At 42.4% G+C, this 15,200-nt stretch overlaps 1 protein-coding gene across 5 annotated transcripts in view; it reads left to right on the forward strand.

Annotated features, from left to right (window-relative positions):
• The window catches only part of KIAA2012 (KIAA2012 ortholog), a 143,727-nt gene that overhangs the window by 15,248 nt on the left and 113,279 nt on the right, over positions 1–15,200 (forward strand). For 2 of the 5 annotated variants that reach the window (XM_049887879.1, XM_049887880.1), the window contains exons 3-5: positions 8,140–8,299; positions 10,360–10,515; positions 14,174–14,316. In XM_049887879.1, coding sequence (XP_049743836.1) covers positions 8,140–8,299; positions 10,360–10,515; positions 14,174–14,316 — 459 coding nt within the window. The other 3 variants (XM_049887884.1, XM_049887882.1, XM_049887883.1) reach the window with 3 other exon arrangements.

The following is a 15,200-nucleotide window of genomic DNA, read 5'->3' on the forward strand; positions in this document are numbered from 1 at the left end:
CAGTGTTTTGGATTTTGTCGAGGGTTGCTCTGTGGCATAAGATGTGGTCTATTCTGGAGATTGTTCAGTGCATGTTGGAAAAGAATGTGTACTTTGCAGGTGTTGGGTGGAGTGTTCTACATGTCTGTGAGGTGAAGTTAGCTGATTGTGTCCTTTAGATATTATGTATCTTTGCTGAGTTTCTTTCTAAATGTTCTGTCCTTTATGGAGAGTGGTGTGTTAAAGCCTTCTACTATTATTGTGGAACTGTCAATTTCTCTTTTCAGTGCTGTTAGAGTTTGTTTTATGTATTTTGGAGCCCTGTCATTGGTGTGTAGATATTTATTATGGTTATGTCTTCATGATGGATCATCCCTTTAATCATTATATAGTGCCCTTCTTTGTCTTTGACAATGGGTTTTGTTTTACCGTCTATTTTATCTGAGATTAGTATTGCCACTCCTGCTCTTTTTTAGTAGCTGTTTGCTTGATATATTTTTTCCATCCTTTGATCTTTAATAAATTTATGTCTTTATTTCTAAGATGTAGTCAATATTCTTTGAAACACCATAATTCAGATAAATCAATTCTTCTTCAGTCTTCCTTATTCATCATCAAGATTTTACATGCATATGAAGCAAGAAAAAATACCCTTGTTTGGGTCAGGTGCACCTTAGTTCTCAAGATGACATCTTTCCTTTTTAACATTTTAAAGAGGTCTTTTGCAGCAGATATGCCCAGTGCAATACGTCATTTGATTTCTTGGCTGCTGCTTCCATGGGTAGTGATTGTGGATCCAAGTAAAATGAAATCTTTTTTTCCATTTATCATGATGTTGTTTATTAGTTGAATTGTGAGGATTTTTGTTTTCTCTATATTGAGGTGTAATCCATACTGAAGGCTGTGGTCTTTGATTTTCATCAGTAAATGCTTCAAGTCCTCTTCACTTTCAGCAAGCAAGGTTGTGTCATCTGCATATCACAGGTTGTTAATGAGCCTTCCTCCAATCCTGATGCTGCATTCTTCTCCTTCATATAGTCCAGCTTCTCCAATTATTTACTCAGCATACACATTGAATAGGTATGGTGAAAGGATACAACCCTGATGCACACCTTTCCTAATTTTAAACCATTCAATATCCCCTTGTTCTGTTCAAACAACTGCCTCTTGGTCTACTTACAGGTTCCACATGAGCACATTAAGTTTTCTTGAATTCCCATTCTTCACAATGTTATCCATAATTTGTTATGATTCACACAGTCAAATGCCTTTACGCAGTAATAAAACACAAGTAAATATGCTTCTGGTATTCTCTGCTTTCAGCCAAGATTCATCTGATATTAGCAATGATATTCCCTCATTCCCCGTCCTCTTTTGAATCTGGCTTGAATTTCTGCAATTTCCTGTTGTTGCACTGCTGCAACCATTTTTTAATTATCTTCAGCATAATTTGACTTGCATGTGATATTAATAATTATTGTTTGATAATTTCCACATTCCATTGGATCACCTTTCTTTGGAGTGGGCACGAATATGGATCTCTTCAGTTGGTTGGCCAGGTAGCTGTCTTCCAAATTTCTTGGCATAGAAGAGTGAGTGCTTCCAACATTGCATCCATTTGTTGAAAAAGCTCATTTGGTATTCCGTCAATTCCTGAAGGCTTGTTTTTCACCAATGTTTCAGTGAAGCTTGGATTTCTTCTTCAGTACCATCACTTCTTGATCATATGCTGCCTCCAGAAATGGTCCAATTCTTTTTCATATAGGGACTCTGTGTATTCCTCCCATCTTCTTTTGATGCTTCCTGCATCATTCAATTTTTTACCCATAGAATCCTTCAATATTACAACTCAAGGCTCAAATTTTTTCTTCGGTTCTTTCAGCTTGAGAAATGCCAAGAATGTTCTTCCTTTTTGGTTTTCTATCTCCATGTCTTTGCACATTTCATTTATAATATTCTACTTTGTCTTCTTGAGGCACCCTTTGAAATCTTCTGTCCAGCTCTTTTACTTCATCATTTCTCCCTTTCACTTTAGCTACTCATGTTCAAGAGTAAGTTTCAAAGTCTCTTCTGACATCCATTTTGGTCTTTTCTTTCTTTTTTGTCTTTTTAATGACCTCTTGCTTTCTTCATGTATAGTGTCCTTGATGTCATTCCACAATTCACCTGGTCTTCAGTTATTAGTGTTCAATGCATCAAATCTATTCTTGAGATGGTTTCTAAATTCAGGTGGGATATACTTAAGGTTGTGTTTGGCTCTCGTGGACCTGTTTTAATTTTCTTAAACTTCAGCTTGTACTTGCATATGAGCAACTTACGGTCTATTCAGCAGTTGGCCTCTGGCCTTGTTCTGACTGAGGATATTGAGCTTTTCCATTGTCTCTTTCCACAGATGTAGTAGGTTTAATTCTTGTGTATTTCATCCAATGAGGTCTCTATGTGTAGTCACTGTTTATGTTGTTGAAAAAAAGTTATTTCCAATGAATAAATGGTTGGTCTTGCAAAATTCTAGAAAGCAATCTCCTATGTCATTTCTATCACCAAGGCGATATTTTCCAACTACAGATCCTTCTTCTTTGTTTCCAACTTTCACATTCCAATCACCAGTAATTATTAATACATATTAATTCCATGTTTGATCAATTTCAGACTGCAGAAGTTGGTAACAATCTTCAACTTTGGCATCAGTCTTTGGTGCATAAATTAGAAAAACTGTTGTATTAACTCGTCTTCCTTGTAGGTATATCCTATCACTGACAGTGTTGTATTTCAGGGTAGATCTTGAAATGTTCTTTTTGATGATGAATACAATGTCGTTCCTCTTCAAATTTGTCATTCCCAACATAGTAGACCATATAATTTTCCGATTCAAAATGACCAATACCAATCTATTTCAGCTCACCAATGCCTAGGATATCAATCTTCAAGTGTTCCATTTCATTTTTGAAAACTTCCAATTTTCCTTGATTCCTACTTTGTACATTTCACATTATGATTATTAATGGATGTTTGAAGGTGTTTCTTCTCATTTTGAGTTGTGTCACATGAGCAAATGGAGATGCCAAAAGCTTGACTCCATCCACATCATTAAGGTCGAGTCTACTTTGAGAAGGCAGCTCTTACTCAGTCATATTTTGAGTGCCTTCCAACCTAAGGGACTCATCTTCCAGCACTATATCAATGTTCCACTGCTATCCATAAGATTTCACTGGTGAATTTTTTCAGAAGCACATCACCAGGTCCTTCTTCCCAGCTGGTCTTAGTCTGGAAGCTCTGCTGCAACCTGTCCACCATGGGTGACCCTGCTGGTGTTTGAAATACCGGTGGCATAGCTTCCAGCATCACAGCAACATGCAAGCTACCAGAGGATGACAAACTGAGAGGCGAGCAGTAGAAGAGGAGCTAGTCTATAATCTTTTAACACACTGTGAGAGTATAAAGGAGGTAGAGATAGTGATTGCTTCCTAATGGGAAAATCCAGAGTGGCTTCTTAGAGGAGGTAGAATTTGAACTGAGTCTTGTGGTAAAAATAAGTGGAGAGAGACTTTCCAGGTATAGGTAAGGGTGACCTAGAGGACTGAGCAATCAGAGGAAGGTTAGGCAGTGGTAAGTAGACAGGTGTGGCTCTTAGCTGTCAATATAACTGGAGAAGGGCTGCCAGACCTGAGATTTTATGGGCTTCTTCCTTCACCTATCTTGTCAACTCCTGCACACAAAGGCTGGGTCACTCTCTGTGGTAAGATGGCAGCTGACTGTCTGGGCCCTGCCTTACTGGGGACTCTGGTGCCCTGCCACCGCATGTCTGCTGGGCAGGAGTACAGACCCCACCTGCTCCTTCCATCCTCTGAGAACCCTTGGCTGCCAGCACTAGGGTCGGGTGATTGGGGTAGCCAGTGCCATGGTGAAGGCAGGTGCGTGGGGCTCTTCTTCAGACCTATGTGTATGGAGGCCTGGTGGGCATCAGGAACGAGAATGGGCCAAAGCAAGTCCTTCAATAAAGGAAGCACTTGCAGTGGAGTGTGGATAGCAGGCTGCTATGTGCACACTAATTACTCATTTCAGAAGAAACCAGAAGTTGGGGTTGATTGGCAAAGCCACAGCAGGCCTGAGCAGTCCAAAACCATCTGCAGCCAGCCTACTGCTGTCATTTTTTTTTTTTTTTTCTCTGCTGTGGAAACTCCCTTCTCGTCTCCCTTCTGCCTCCCAATTTGTCCAGCTTGTCCTTTTATGTTTTAGAGTGACATTTGGGTGAGTGATAAGACATCAAGGATAATGTTGGGGAGGGAATGGAGAAGTATGTATAAGAACAGAGTGGGTGCAATGAAATAAATTAATTTTTAAACATGTTTTCCATTCATAAATGAAATTTAACTGTATTACTGAAAAATTTTATTTTTTAAAAAGGAGAAAAGAAACTATAATCATTTGCCAAGCACCCTAATACCACCATTTTAATTTATTTCCTTCCAATCTTTCCACCATGATTATAAACATATAAGATACATTTTTATGAGGGATCTGTTCCTGTAAAGATTACAGCCTTGGAAACTCTGTGGGGCAGTTCTACTCTGTTCTATAGGGTCACTATGAGTCAGAATCTACTCGACAGCACCCACCAACAACAACTGTATTATACGTACTCTCTTGTATCTTGTTTTTTCTACTTAAAATATTATTCTATATGTTGGAAATGAGTGAATAGATTTAACCCTGACCAGCCTCCTCGGTAGCCATAAGCAGGCCTTAGGTCTCTCTCGATGTTTCAGTTTTTCCAATGAGGTGTGATGTTAATAACCCATTTCACTACTAATCTGATGTGAACAATTTCATGTTTTTTCACCACATTAAATATTCTGCTTCTAGGTATGGCTGGCATCTGTCTCTTTCCCACCCAAACAGCACCTTCCTATAGAATCAAAGCCTCTTCTCAAATTTACAGTCCCTGACAGGGGTAGATGACCCAGTAAACAAGGTAAGTATGAGCTTATTTGTGCTTACTTACTAATCTGCTGTGAACAATTTCACATCACCATTGTTCACTACATCACCATGTGAAATTGTTCACTACAGATTAGTAAGTAAGCACAAATAAACCCACGCTTACATTGCTTATTGGCTAATCCACCCCTGGGCAGATGCCAACCATACCTACAAGCAGAATCTTTGATGTGATGAAAAAATGTAAAACTGTTCACTACAGATGATCTGGTAAGCAAGGTAGTACTGTGCTTACCTTGCTTTTTGGATAATCTGCCCTGGTCAGTATTACAAATGAGTTTATGTAATTTAGGTGACTGAGTAGTCCTGTGACTGAGATTGGAATTATTCACTCACTTATTCATTAACCAACAGTACTGAGCCCCTATTATTATGTGCCAGGCACTGTAAATCTGACTTTTGTGTTGTCTGATTCCAAAACCCATCAACCTTCCACTTCCTTATTGTTGTTAGCTGCCATTAAGTCAGCTCCCAACTCGTGGTGACCCTATACACAATGGAACTAAATACTGCCTGGTTGCAGATTGGGCTGTTGTGATCCATAGAATTTTCATTGATTTTTGGAAGTAGATTGCCACACCTTTTTTCTAGTCTGCCTTAGTCTGGAAGCTCTATGGAAACCCATTCAGCATCACAGCAACACGCAGGCCTCCACTAACAGACGGGTGGCAGCTGCATGTTTTTTGTTCCAGTTTACAGAGAGGTGCAGAGAGGTTCTAGGACTTGTCCATGGTCTGAAAGTTTCTGAGTGGCAGAACCACAAAACTGGCCTGATCCCAGCCATCCTGGGTCTAAGTCCAGCATGCTTTCTACCAAGCTCTCTCCTTCCTAATCTTCTGTTTGTGCTCTCTGAACCCACTTGTTGTCCCTCTGTATCCGTTGTTCAGGCTCTGCAAGCCTGTGAGGCTGTAGTGAAAAGACTTCTCAGAGGCAAGAAGAGATTTGGTGCCTAGAGAACCAGTCTCAGGGGCTCTGGTGGTGTGATGGTTAAGTGCTCTGCTGCTAACAGAAAGTTTGGTGGTTCAAACCCACCTAGCAGCTCCACAGGAGAAAGACCTGGTGATCTGCTTCTGTACAGATTACAGCCAAGAAAACACCATGGGGCAGTTCTGCTCTGTCACATGGGGTCCCTATGAGTTGGAACAGACTCAACAGTACCCAATAACAACAATCCAGTCTCAGGATGTCAAAGCTTCTTGTCAAGTGTAAGTGCATGCATCACCCCAGGCCTCTTCAGAAAGAGAATGGAGCCCAGTGCAAGAGTGCCACAACCTCAGCTCCACAGATGCAAGAAGAAGGCATCAAAGGTCATCAATGAGGCTATGACACCAACAGTGTGGCAGCTACAGAATCTCAATGTGCTTGTGACCACAAACACTCACAGAGCTAAAAGATGCTGACCTGGGCCACAGAACCGTCCAATTAACGAAGCTTAGAACTCTCTAGGAAACCCTGGTGGCATAGTAGTTAAGAGCTACGGCTACTAACCAAAAGGTCAGCAGTTGGAATCCACCAGGTGCTCCTTGGAAACTCTATGGGGCAGATCTTATCGTCCTGTAGGGTCACTGTGAGTCAGAATTGACTTGATGACAATGCGGTTTTTTGTTTTGTTTTGTTTTTATGGAACTCTCCAACATTTGGTCGTTTTGTAATACAAGATAATAAACTTTCTCATTGTTTATACCAGTTAAGCCAGGTTTTACACCTTCCAAACAGAAGGATCCTAACTAGTGTGCAAGTGTTGGTCTCTTTAGTCTTACAGATCTTACTGCCTGTGGCACTCACTGAGTCACCTACTTTTAAACTATGTTTTATTTCTTGTTTTCACATTAAATGGTTCATGGTGTTAGGTCCTGGTCCATCGATGAGGTGGTAAGTTCTTGAAGGACAGAGGCTTTGCACTGATGTGGAGTTTGAAGCCCTGGATTCTGATCCCAACCCAACTGCTAACTGGTTAAGTCTTTTAACCTCTATTTCCTTGTCTACACTATTGCGTTGAGTGAGCCGCTTAACCAAGGGGTGGTAAATGGGCTCCATCCCTCATGTCAGCTCTCACTGGAACATCATGTGGAGCACTTTCATGGAGAACAAAAGAATATATGCTGTATGACTCCATTTATATGAAGTTCAAGAATGGACAAAACTAATGCATGGTAATAGAAATCCGAATAATGGTTACCTGGAGGGTGGAGCGTGCAACTGGAAAGGGGCATGAGGAAACTTTCTGAGGTGATGAAAATATCATATGTCTTGTTTTGTGTGGTGGTTACAAAGGTTTACGCAATTGTCAAATTTTATTGAACTGAACACCTAAGCGCTTTGCATGTTATCATATATAATAGAAGAAGATGCTGACACCACAATCAATTCAGCAAGAAAGAATGCCATAACGGATTAGTGATATCTGCTGTAGACAAGGCGGGAGGGTGAGAGGTGTTAGCACAAGTACCACATGTTTGCTATTCTTGACCTATCATCCTCTGAGGGTTTCTGTGCCATTTCAGTGGTTGTAATATTAACTCAGTCCACCTTTGTAAGATTATAATAAGGTGAACGTTCTTTTTATTATGTATATCCCTAGCCAAGTGTAAGATGTTACTATTCACATTTACCCCCCACAACGTTTTGAACAGTGGCACTGACTTTGGCAGGCCGGTCCCCAGAAAATTCTCCCTAGGCCGAAATGAAATACAGTGGAGCCAGATATTTTCAGAATGCCAGGGTCCCCCTGAACATAGGACATGGTTTGTTTGACCTGTTATTCATATTACAAACATTGAATGCCGAAGCTGATTTGCTGAGCTGGCTTTCTCATTGCTATACAGCACCACTTTTTAAGGTACTAAATTGATTTCCACAGGCCGAACTAGATAATGTGTTTTCTTTTGAGGCTTTTTATCCCTTCTCATGCTCTGCCTCAAGATGGGGTCTGGTATTTGTCATTTCTCCTTCTCCTTCCAACTGCAGATCTGCAGGGGCCTTTCAGAGCTTTGCTCTGTGGGCTCTTGGTTTTTATCTGTTGGCTGAAGCATCTGTTTCTGGTGCCTTCCAGCACCTTCCGGGAGTCTCTGGATTACTGATGAGGATTGTGCTAACCAGTTTGTATCACTGGGAGTCTCAGGGCTCAGCAGTTACACTGTTTTCTAACTGGTGTCCCAACAGAGGGAACAGAGCAGAGCCTGGCAACCATACCTCCACTTCCAAAGCCAGCCGAAGAACAAGGCCCAACGGCAGATCCAGCCTGGGTATTCAGCCAAGAGATACCTCCGACGCCTCTTGCGGAAATGGACTCCTGACACCATGTACAGGCTCCAGTGTGCAGGTTAGTAGGGAAGTGGTGGAGGGCACCCGAAATGCCCTGCCTCTCATTCGGGCATGAGAGTGTGTTTTACATCAAGCTTTCAAACACCAGAATTTCAGGGCTGATTTCATGTTAAAGCAAAGTTTCTCAAGCTTGTAACCCTCAAGCCTCAATCACACCTTTCATCCCCAATCCCCCCAAATCTGCAGAGGGAAATACAGCTTGAAGTCTTGCCATCACCACCAATCTCCTCAGCAACCTCATGCTCCACATCCCATGCCAGAATTTTCTTCTGAAATTTCCTCACTCAGGGATCCTCCAGTTCGACCCCCATATTTTACAAGATAAGGGGGAAAAAGAGGCCCAGAGAGGCAAAATAATTTGCCCAAGGCCATTCAGCCAAAAGCAGAGCTGCAACCAGAATCCAGAGCCTCCCTGCACTCCCAGCTGCATATTCTTCCCAACATTCCCTAGTTCCCTAGTTCCCCATCTGAGGTGACCTTAGGTCCTCCAGGAAGTGGAAATGTTAGGACTCCTCCTCTTAAAGATGGCAGCTGTCCAGGACAATCCACTTGGAACTGAGATGGACACCATACTGCTAGACAGAGACCCCAAATGCACTTGCAAAGACTTGAACAATGGGAACCAGAAATGGTTGGGAATTAGCGTTTCCAGGTTTAGTATGTATACACAGCGCTCCTGCACACACATACACAAACACAGTTAAACTTGCAATATATGGCACATACTTAGCCTAAAAAAAAAAATCACTGTTTATCTGAAATTCAATTTTACCTGGACATTTTCTGTTTTATTTGGCGAACCTATTGGGGATGAGAGAGGTGAGCAGTAGGGTTTGCCGGTGTCCGCTAGGCTGTTTGCCATTTCTTCAGCACCAATAAACAGACAGGACCAGAGGAAGACTGACTTTCCTCTTGCTTTATAGGTTTACCCTGGAAAAGAAGAGAAAACAACTCTCTTCCCAATAATTGGCAACTTGAAGCAAAATGAAAGATGTGAGCTTGTCCAATAATTGGTTTTACTTAGATGGCAGGCCCAAAGTTGTAGGCAGATCCATTTATTTAACACTTATGAGAAAGAGCCTCTTAACCAAAGATTTGTTTATTATCAGGTGAGGCAGAGAGCAGCCGAGGCCCAAGATTTTTGAGGACGAGTGCCCCTCTTAACAACAAAAATTGTTTCAGACCCATCCACAGGAGAGTCATATGGCTAAAATGTGCGGTTTAAGAAAAGACACATGTGCACATGCATTCTTGGGCCCCTTGCCATAGTTCCCACAGGCTGGAGGAACTAGGTTGGGGCTGGTATGAGACCACTGGCCCAGTGGTCCCTACCACCCTGTACCCTCACATCTCAGAGTTCACTCCCTTTATGATGCTAGTGTGTTCTCAGGTCCCTTCTTTCCACTCCTATTATGAATCCTACCCACCTTTCAAGCCCATATTTTCTATAAAGTCTTCTCTGACAACTCCAATCAATACTGAGCCCCTCGTTTTCTGGCCTTATATCACACTGACACCTAGGGCCACACAGTTGAGCACAGGTGAGCTTTGTTTCTCTAAAAGGCTATTAAAAAGACTATTAGTGCCTTTAAAAAGGGCACATGCCTGGTACCTCTATATCTGCCCCACTGCCTAACAGAGGGCTGGAACCACTGGTAAGACCTCAATAAATCCTAATAGAGTGGTTGGATTGAGAAGGCGGTTGAGGGTGAGGGCTTCAGAATGAACCAGAGTATATCCACTACATTTTGCTTTCTCTTCCTAAGGTAGGAGCCTTTTACCCAACCCCAAAGAGGTGGCCATGTTTCTTCCACCAGGGAGACCCAGTTCTTGGGAATAGCAGAGTGGAAGAAACACACAAGTGGCACAGGACCAGAAGCACTCAAGACACTGGATAGAGAAGCCTCTATGGGGTCCATCTGCTTTTTTAATCCTTCTTATTTTTCTAACTGTCTTCCTTAATGGGCAATGACCAAAGCCAGGAATCTTGTAGTTATCTCCAAGTACTCTAGATTGATGACCATTATTTTTACCAATAACTCCTGACCTGTCCTTCAGGATGCATCAAGGATTCTGTGCTGCTCCAGGATGGACAACTTAATATACCAAAGAATCTCAGGCCACAACAAGATCTTTCAGGTGTACCCCCAAAATACCACTTCCTGCCTGTCTTCCCTCCATTTTGGACTCAACAAGGGAAATCTTTTGAACAAGGTACATGTTGATTTTATGATCAGTTCTCAAACATTTGGACTTTTAGTGCCTTAAAATGGAGTTTCCCAAAATAAGGTCTAGGGGGCTGTGAGTTTCATTGTCCTCATTTCTAAAATGAGAGTTTTAGTCCAGAACAGCACTGTTGTTCTATAATATCTTCTGTTCAATATAGTAGCCATTAGCCATATATGGCTACTGAGCACTTGAAATGTGAGACTGAGAAACTAAAACTGTAATTGTATTTAATTTAAATTGATTTAGGCCTAAATAGCTACATGCGGCTAGTGGATACTGCATTGGAGAGTTCAGATCTGGACTCCGGATTTTTAGTGATTTCTTAGGTCTGTTCCATTCTGACATGCTTTGACCCTGTGGCTTTGTGGTCACATCACGTGGGAAAAGTACAGACTTTGGAACCAGAAATATGGGTTGTAATGGCTGTTCTCTCACTTACTAGATGTAAGATCTTGAGCAAGTCACTTACCTGTTTGAGCTTCTGTTTCTCGTTTGTGAAATGTGCATAACGAGATCTACCACATTACTACACAGAAAATGATTGTGAGCTCTCTGTAAGCTGTGCATTACCACGAGGATTTTAGCTGTCAATATTATTCTCAGGAACTTGAAGCATTAAAAGAGCCAGAAGTTGCCTTTGCTAAGGGAGATGGGAAAAGATGACTGAGTAGCCATAATGAGCAAAGAACGGGGTCTTGGCTGATACCAGAGCTTTTAAGGAAAGAACAAGAGCCCAATATAATATAAAGGTAATTTTTTCTCAAATGAAAAGGGAAATTTCTAGAAACAATGGCAGTACCTGACCAAGCCCTGTCCTTGGGAAAGGGGTCTGATCAGGATAAGTAGAGTAGCTGGTCTATCAGATGAGTGGTGCAATTAAATATTCCAGCCATATTGTAGTCATTGTTGTTATTGTTAGCTGCTGTTGAGTTGGCCCCTAACTGGTGGCAAACCCAGGTACAATGGAACAAAATGTTTCCTGGCCCTGTTCTTTACAGGCAATCATATTCCTCTTTGTAAATTAATGCCCTGGTCTATACATTAGTCTCTATGCACTTTGCTAATGTGGGTCAATATCCCTGAGACCAGTTTATTCAGGGGCACTGAAAAGATCAAGTTTCTAGGACATGCATATTCTGGGGAGTAGTAAACTCACCCAGTAATGCCCCTGTCTGGGCACCTTCTGCCCTTCCCCAGATGGCACCCTACCTCATCATTGCCTCGTCCGTTTCTTTTCAAAAATTTGACTGTCTCCAGCTAGTATCCTTAGACTTTAATGCCTTGGGAGGCAAACTTCCTGGACAGTAAATTGCAGTATTCCCTTTTTTAGGTGGATAACACTGCACACTTAAGGGATCAAGTGATTTCTCTAATGCCATACACCAAGGAGTTGTCACTATCAGGCAGAAAACAGAGAGACCATATAGAATAGTGGTTAAACACGTAGCCATTCGCACCAGACTTCCAACCTATGCGACCTTTCTGGGCCTCAGTTTCTTCATTTATAAAATGGAGGTGACCATGTCTGCCTTTCCTTCGCAGGGTTGTACATGGAAGTCAAATGGGATAATGCAGTGCCTGGCACGTAGTAAGTCCTCAATAAATGTTTGTTACAGACTTCCCTGGCTTAGGTTTTTAAGCATAATTACAAACTAATTGCAATGCGCAATTGCCCATGATCACAGGGGCCAAAACTCAACTTTTAAAGAAGTAAAAGCAGCTCGAAGGCTGTAACTTATACCTTGACTAGTGGTTTTATTGGTTTTGACTTTATCTCCCCTTGGCCTCTCTCTCTTTACCAGACACTTTATTTGGAGAAGTAGTAAAAGCCCTGGCTGCAAATCCCAGATACCCCAGCAATGTGATGTTTTTGGACAAGTTACTTATGCTGCCTGCAATCTCAGTTTGCTCATTTGTAACATGGGAATAATGGTATTTGCATTCCTTCCTCCAAGGCTTGTTGAGAATAGTCACAGAGAAGATGAAGGTAAAGCTCTCTAAAAGCTCTAAATTGCTACCCCAGTGCAGATGATTTGGCGATCTGAATCCATGTTTGAGATACAGAGAGACCAGGTTTTGTGATCTCTTTTCAACATCAAACCTCCCAATACTCAGCTTACAAACCAGTTTCTATTAAGCATAAACAAATGAGACAGATGGTGATGTTTACTGAGAAAAATCCTGGTTTCCCCGCACATAGATTGAGTCACATATTCAATCTCACTTGGGATATAGCCAAAGGGAAGAATGCCTCTCTGTATCTCCCTACCCACAACCCTGTGCCCCAACTTAAACAGTCTGACGCTAAGAATATTCAATAGGTGAGTGGACATTTGGCCACAATTCCATCTCCTCCACCCACAGAAATGTGTCCAGTTCCAGGTGAATCTAACCAGAAAGGATGGATCTAGGGTGTGGCCTGATCTCAGGGGATTATTCCAGAATACCCACATAAGTCTTTAGTGCTGCACTCTGTATGGCATTTAGGTCTTCTTGGGGCAGGCCTTATGTGGCCCTGGACCACATCAGACTGAGGAGTCCCCAAGCCCATCAGGCTTCTCTGGACCACTAAAACCTGAGCAGACCCCTCCTAACCTAAGCCTGAGCCTGGGTCTGTTCCACCAAAACACTTGGCATCAGCTCAAATTCAGAGTAGCCTTCAAGAGCCAATGGGCAGAAGAAGGAGAGCTGGAAGAAGGGGGTAATCCCACAAGCAGGCATTTATTTGACTCTTGATCCAATGCACCAAGGATGGGAATGATGAATGGAGGTGAGGGCTGGAAAACACAGAGGGAAGGTGAGGCTGGCTCAGGGAAGGAGAAGGAACCTTCAGAAGTCCAGTGCTTTATCATACATACACAGGCTCCCAAAGGCTTCCAGATCCCTGGATGAAAGACAACCCCACATTGTTTCACAGGTCTGCATGCTGGGAGTGGAGGTATTGCTAATGCTTGGCTCCAAACAAGACAGGTTTGCCAGACTGTTTCAGCAATAAATCTACCTTGAGTAAGTGCTGAAAATAGCTGCAGGACCCTTTAAACTGTTGATGAAAGACTTGTTAAATATGCTGGAGTCATCTGTTGACTCAGATCCTTCCTGAGGGTTGCATAGACAGGGTAAGTCAGAGAGCTAAGCAGTGGTCCCATCACAGTGCATTTGGAGGAGGCTGGCCCACAAGTAAACAACCAACAGACAGCCCAGGAAACCCAAGAGCTTGCTTCAAACTGAGCACCTCAAGGACCACAGAGCAGGGCTAGGTCACGCCTTAATTACACCACTTTTATCCACTATCCCTCTCCATTTACAAAGGGCTGTCACATTCATTATCTGATATGAGCTCCAGACAACGCTGCAAGGAAGCAAGGGCAAGAAATTATATCCCTATTTTACAGATGAGTAAACCGTATCCAAGAAATGAAGACTGAACCCTAAGTCTCCTGTCTCCCGGTGCAGCTATGTTTTCACTGACCTGGCTGCCACATCGGTGAAGGTGCTCTAAAAATACAGAATTAAGGAAAGGGGGGGAACAAGGGCCCTGAACGTTTTTGCTCAGAAAAGTAAGAAAGGAGGCCGTTTGGAAGCAGCTAACAGCACCGTGCCCACCTCTGGAGTTACAGGGCTGACCCACGGTTCAACTTTGCAGGTCACCAGGGCCTAGATGAAGGGGAAGCTGAGGCTAGTGGATACGTGGACGAGGGATCTGTGGCCAAGAACCAGAGCAGTCAAGGGGCTCACTTGCCGTCACTCAGGAAGCAACGCTGGCAGGATGATGAAACCTGGGCAGAGGTACAATTTCTGATGGGCTCCCTCCCATCACCATTTCTTGGGGACTTTCATAGACCATACAAGTAAACTAAGATGACTTTGACCACCACTTCCCAAAATGTTGTCTGTGGAACCCTAGTATTGCCAGATGCTGCATGAGAAAGGGTTTCATGGCCAAGTACCTACAGGAAATACTGCATACTGTACCCCCCTCCCAGAGAGCCAAACTGCACATTTCGATATGGATGACTTTGAGAAGTTCTATCATAAAGTAGCTGGTTTAACTTTGTGTAACACAGAGTTTTCCAAACTTATTTAACTACAGATACTCTTCTACTCCCTCCGCCGTCTAGCAGCAGTAGTTTTGCCTAGAAAAAAGAGCTCTTGGTGTTTACGTTGGAAAAACCTCAGTTTGAGTACTGCATCTCACTAGTTGTGGTGAGCCTGGCCGAGAAACTTAACTAACTTTGAGCCTTAGTTACCCCTTCTATAAAGTGGAACTTTGATAACAAATATCTCACAAGGCTGCTATGAGGATTGTTGTTGTTTTTGTCAGGTGCCGTCGAGTCCATTTTTAACTCACAGCAACCCATGAGTCGTTATGAGGATTATATAAGTTAAAATGTAGAAATGCTTTCTAAACTTTAAGGCATGTGTATGTGTGCATGTACACTTGTGTGTGTACACTTTTGTGTGTGTACACTAGATGACAGTGGTTCAAACAACATAGACAACATCTGCTCTCATCTTAAACTCATTTGACTTACAAGAAGGTCATATAGCAATGAGAACAGGAAAGAGGGAGAGAAGTGCCACACAGTGGAGGGGGAGGGAAAAGAGACATTTTATGACAGACAGAGACAATGACACTAGCACTTCATTTTTTTTAATAGATGTTATTTTTT

Source organism: Elephas maximus, chromosome 6 (genome assembly GCF_024166365.1).
Source record: "Elephas maximus indicus isolate mEleMax1 chromosome 6, mEleMax1 primary haplotype, whole genome shotgun sequence".
NCBI classification, from domain to species: Eukaryota; Metazoa; Chordata; class Mammalia; order Proboscidea; family Elephantidae; genus Elephas; species Elephas maximus.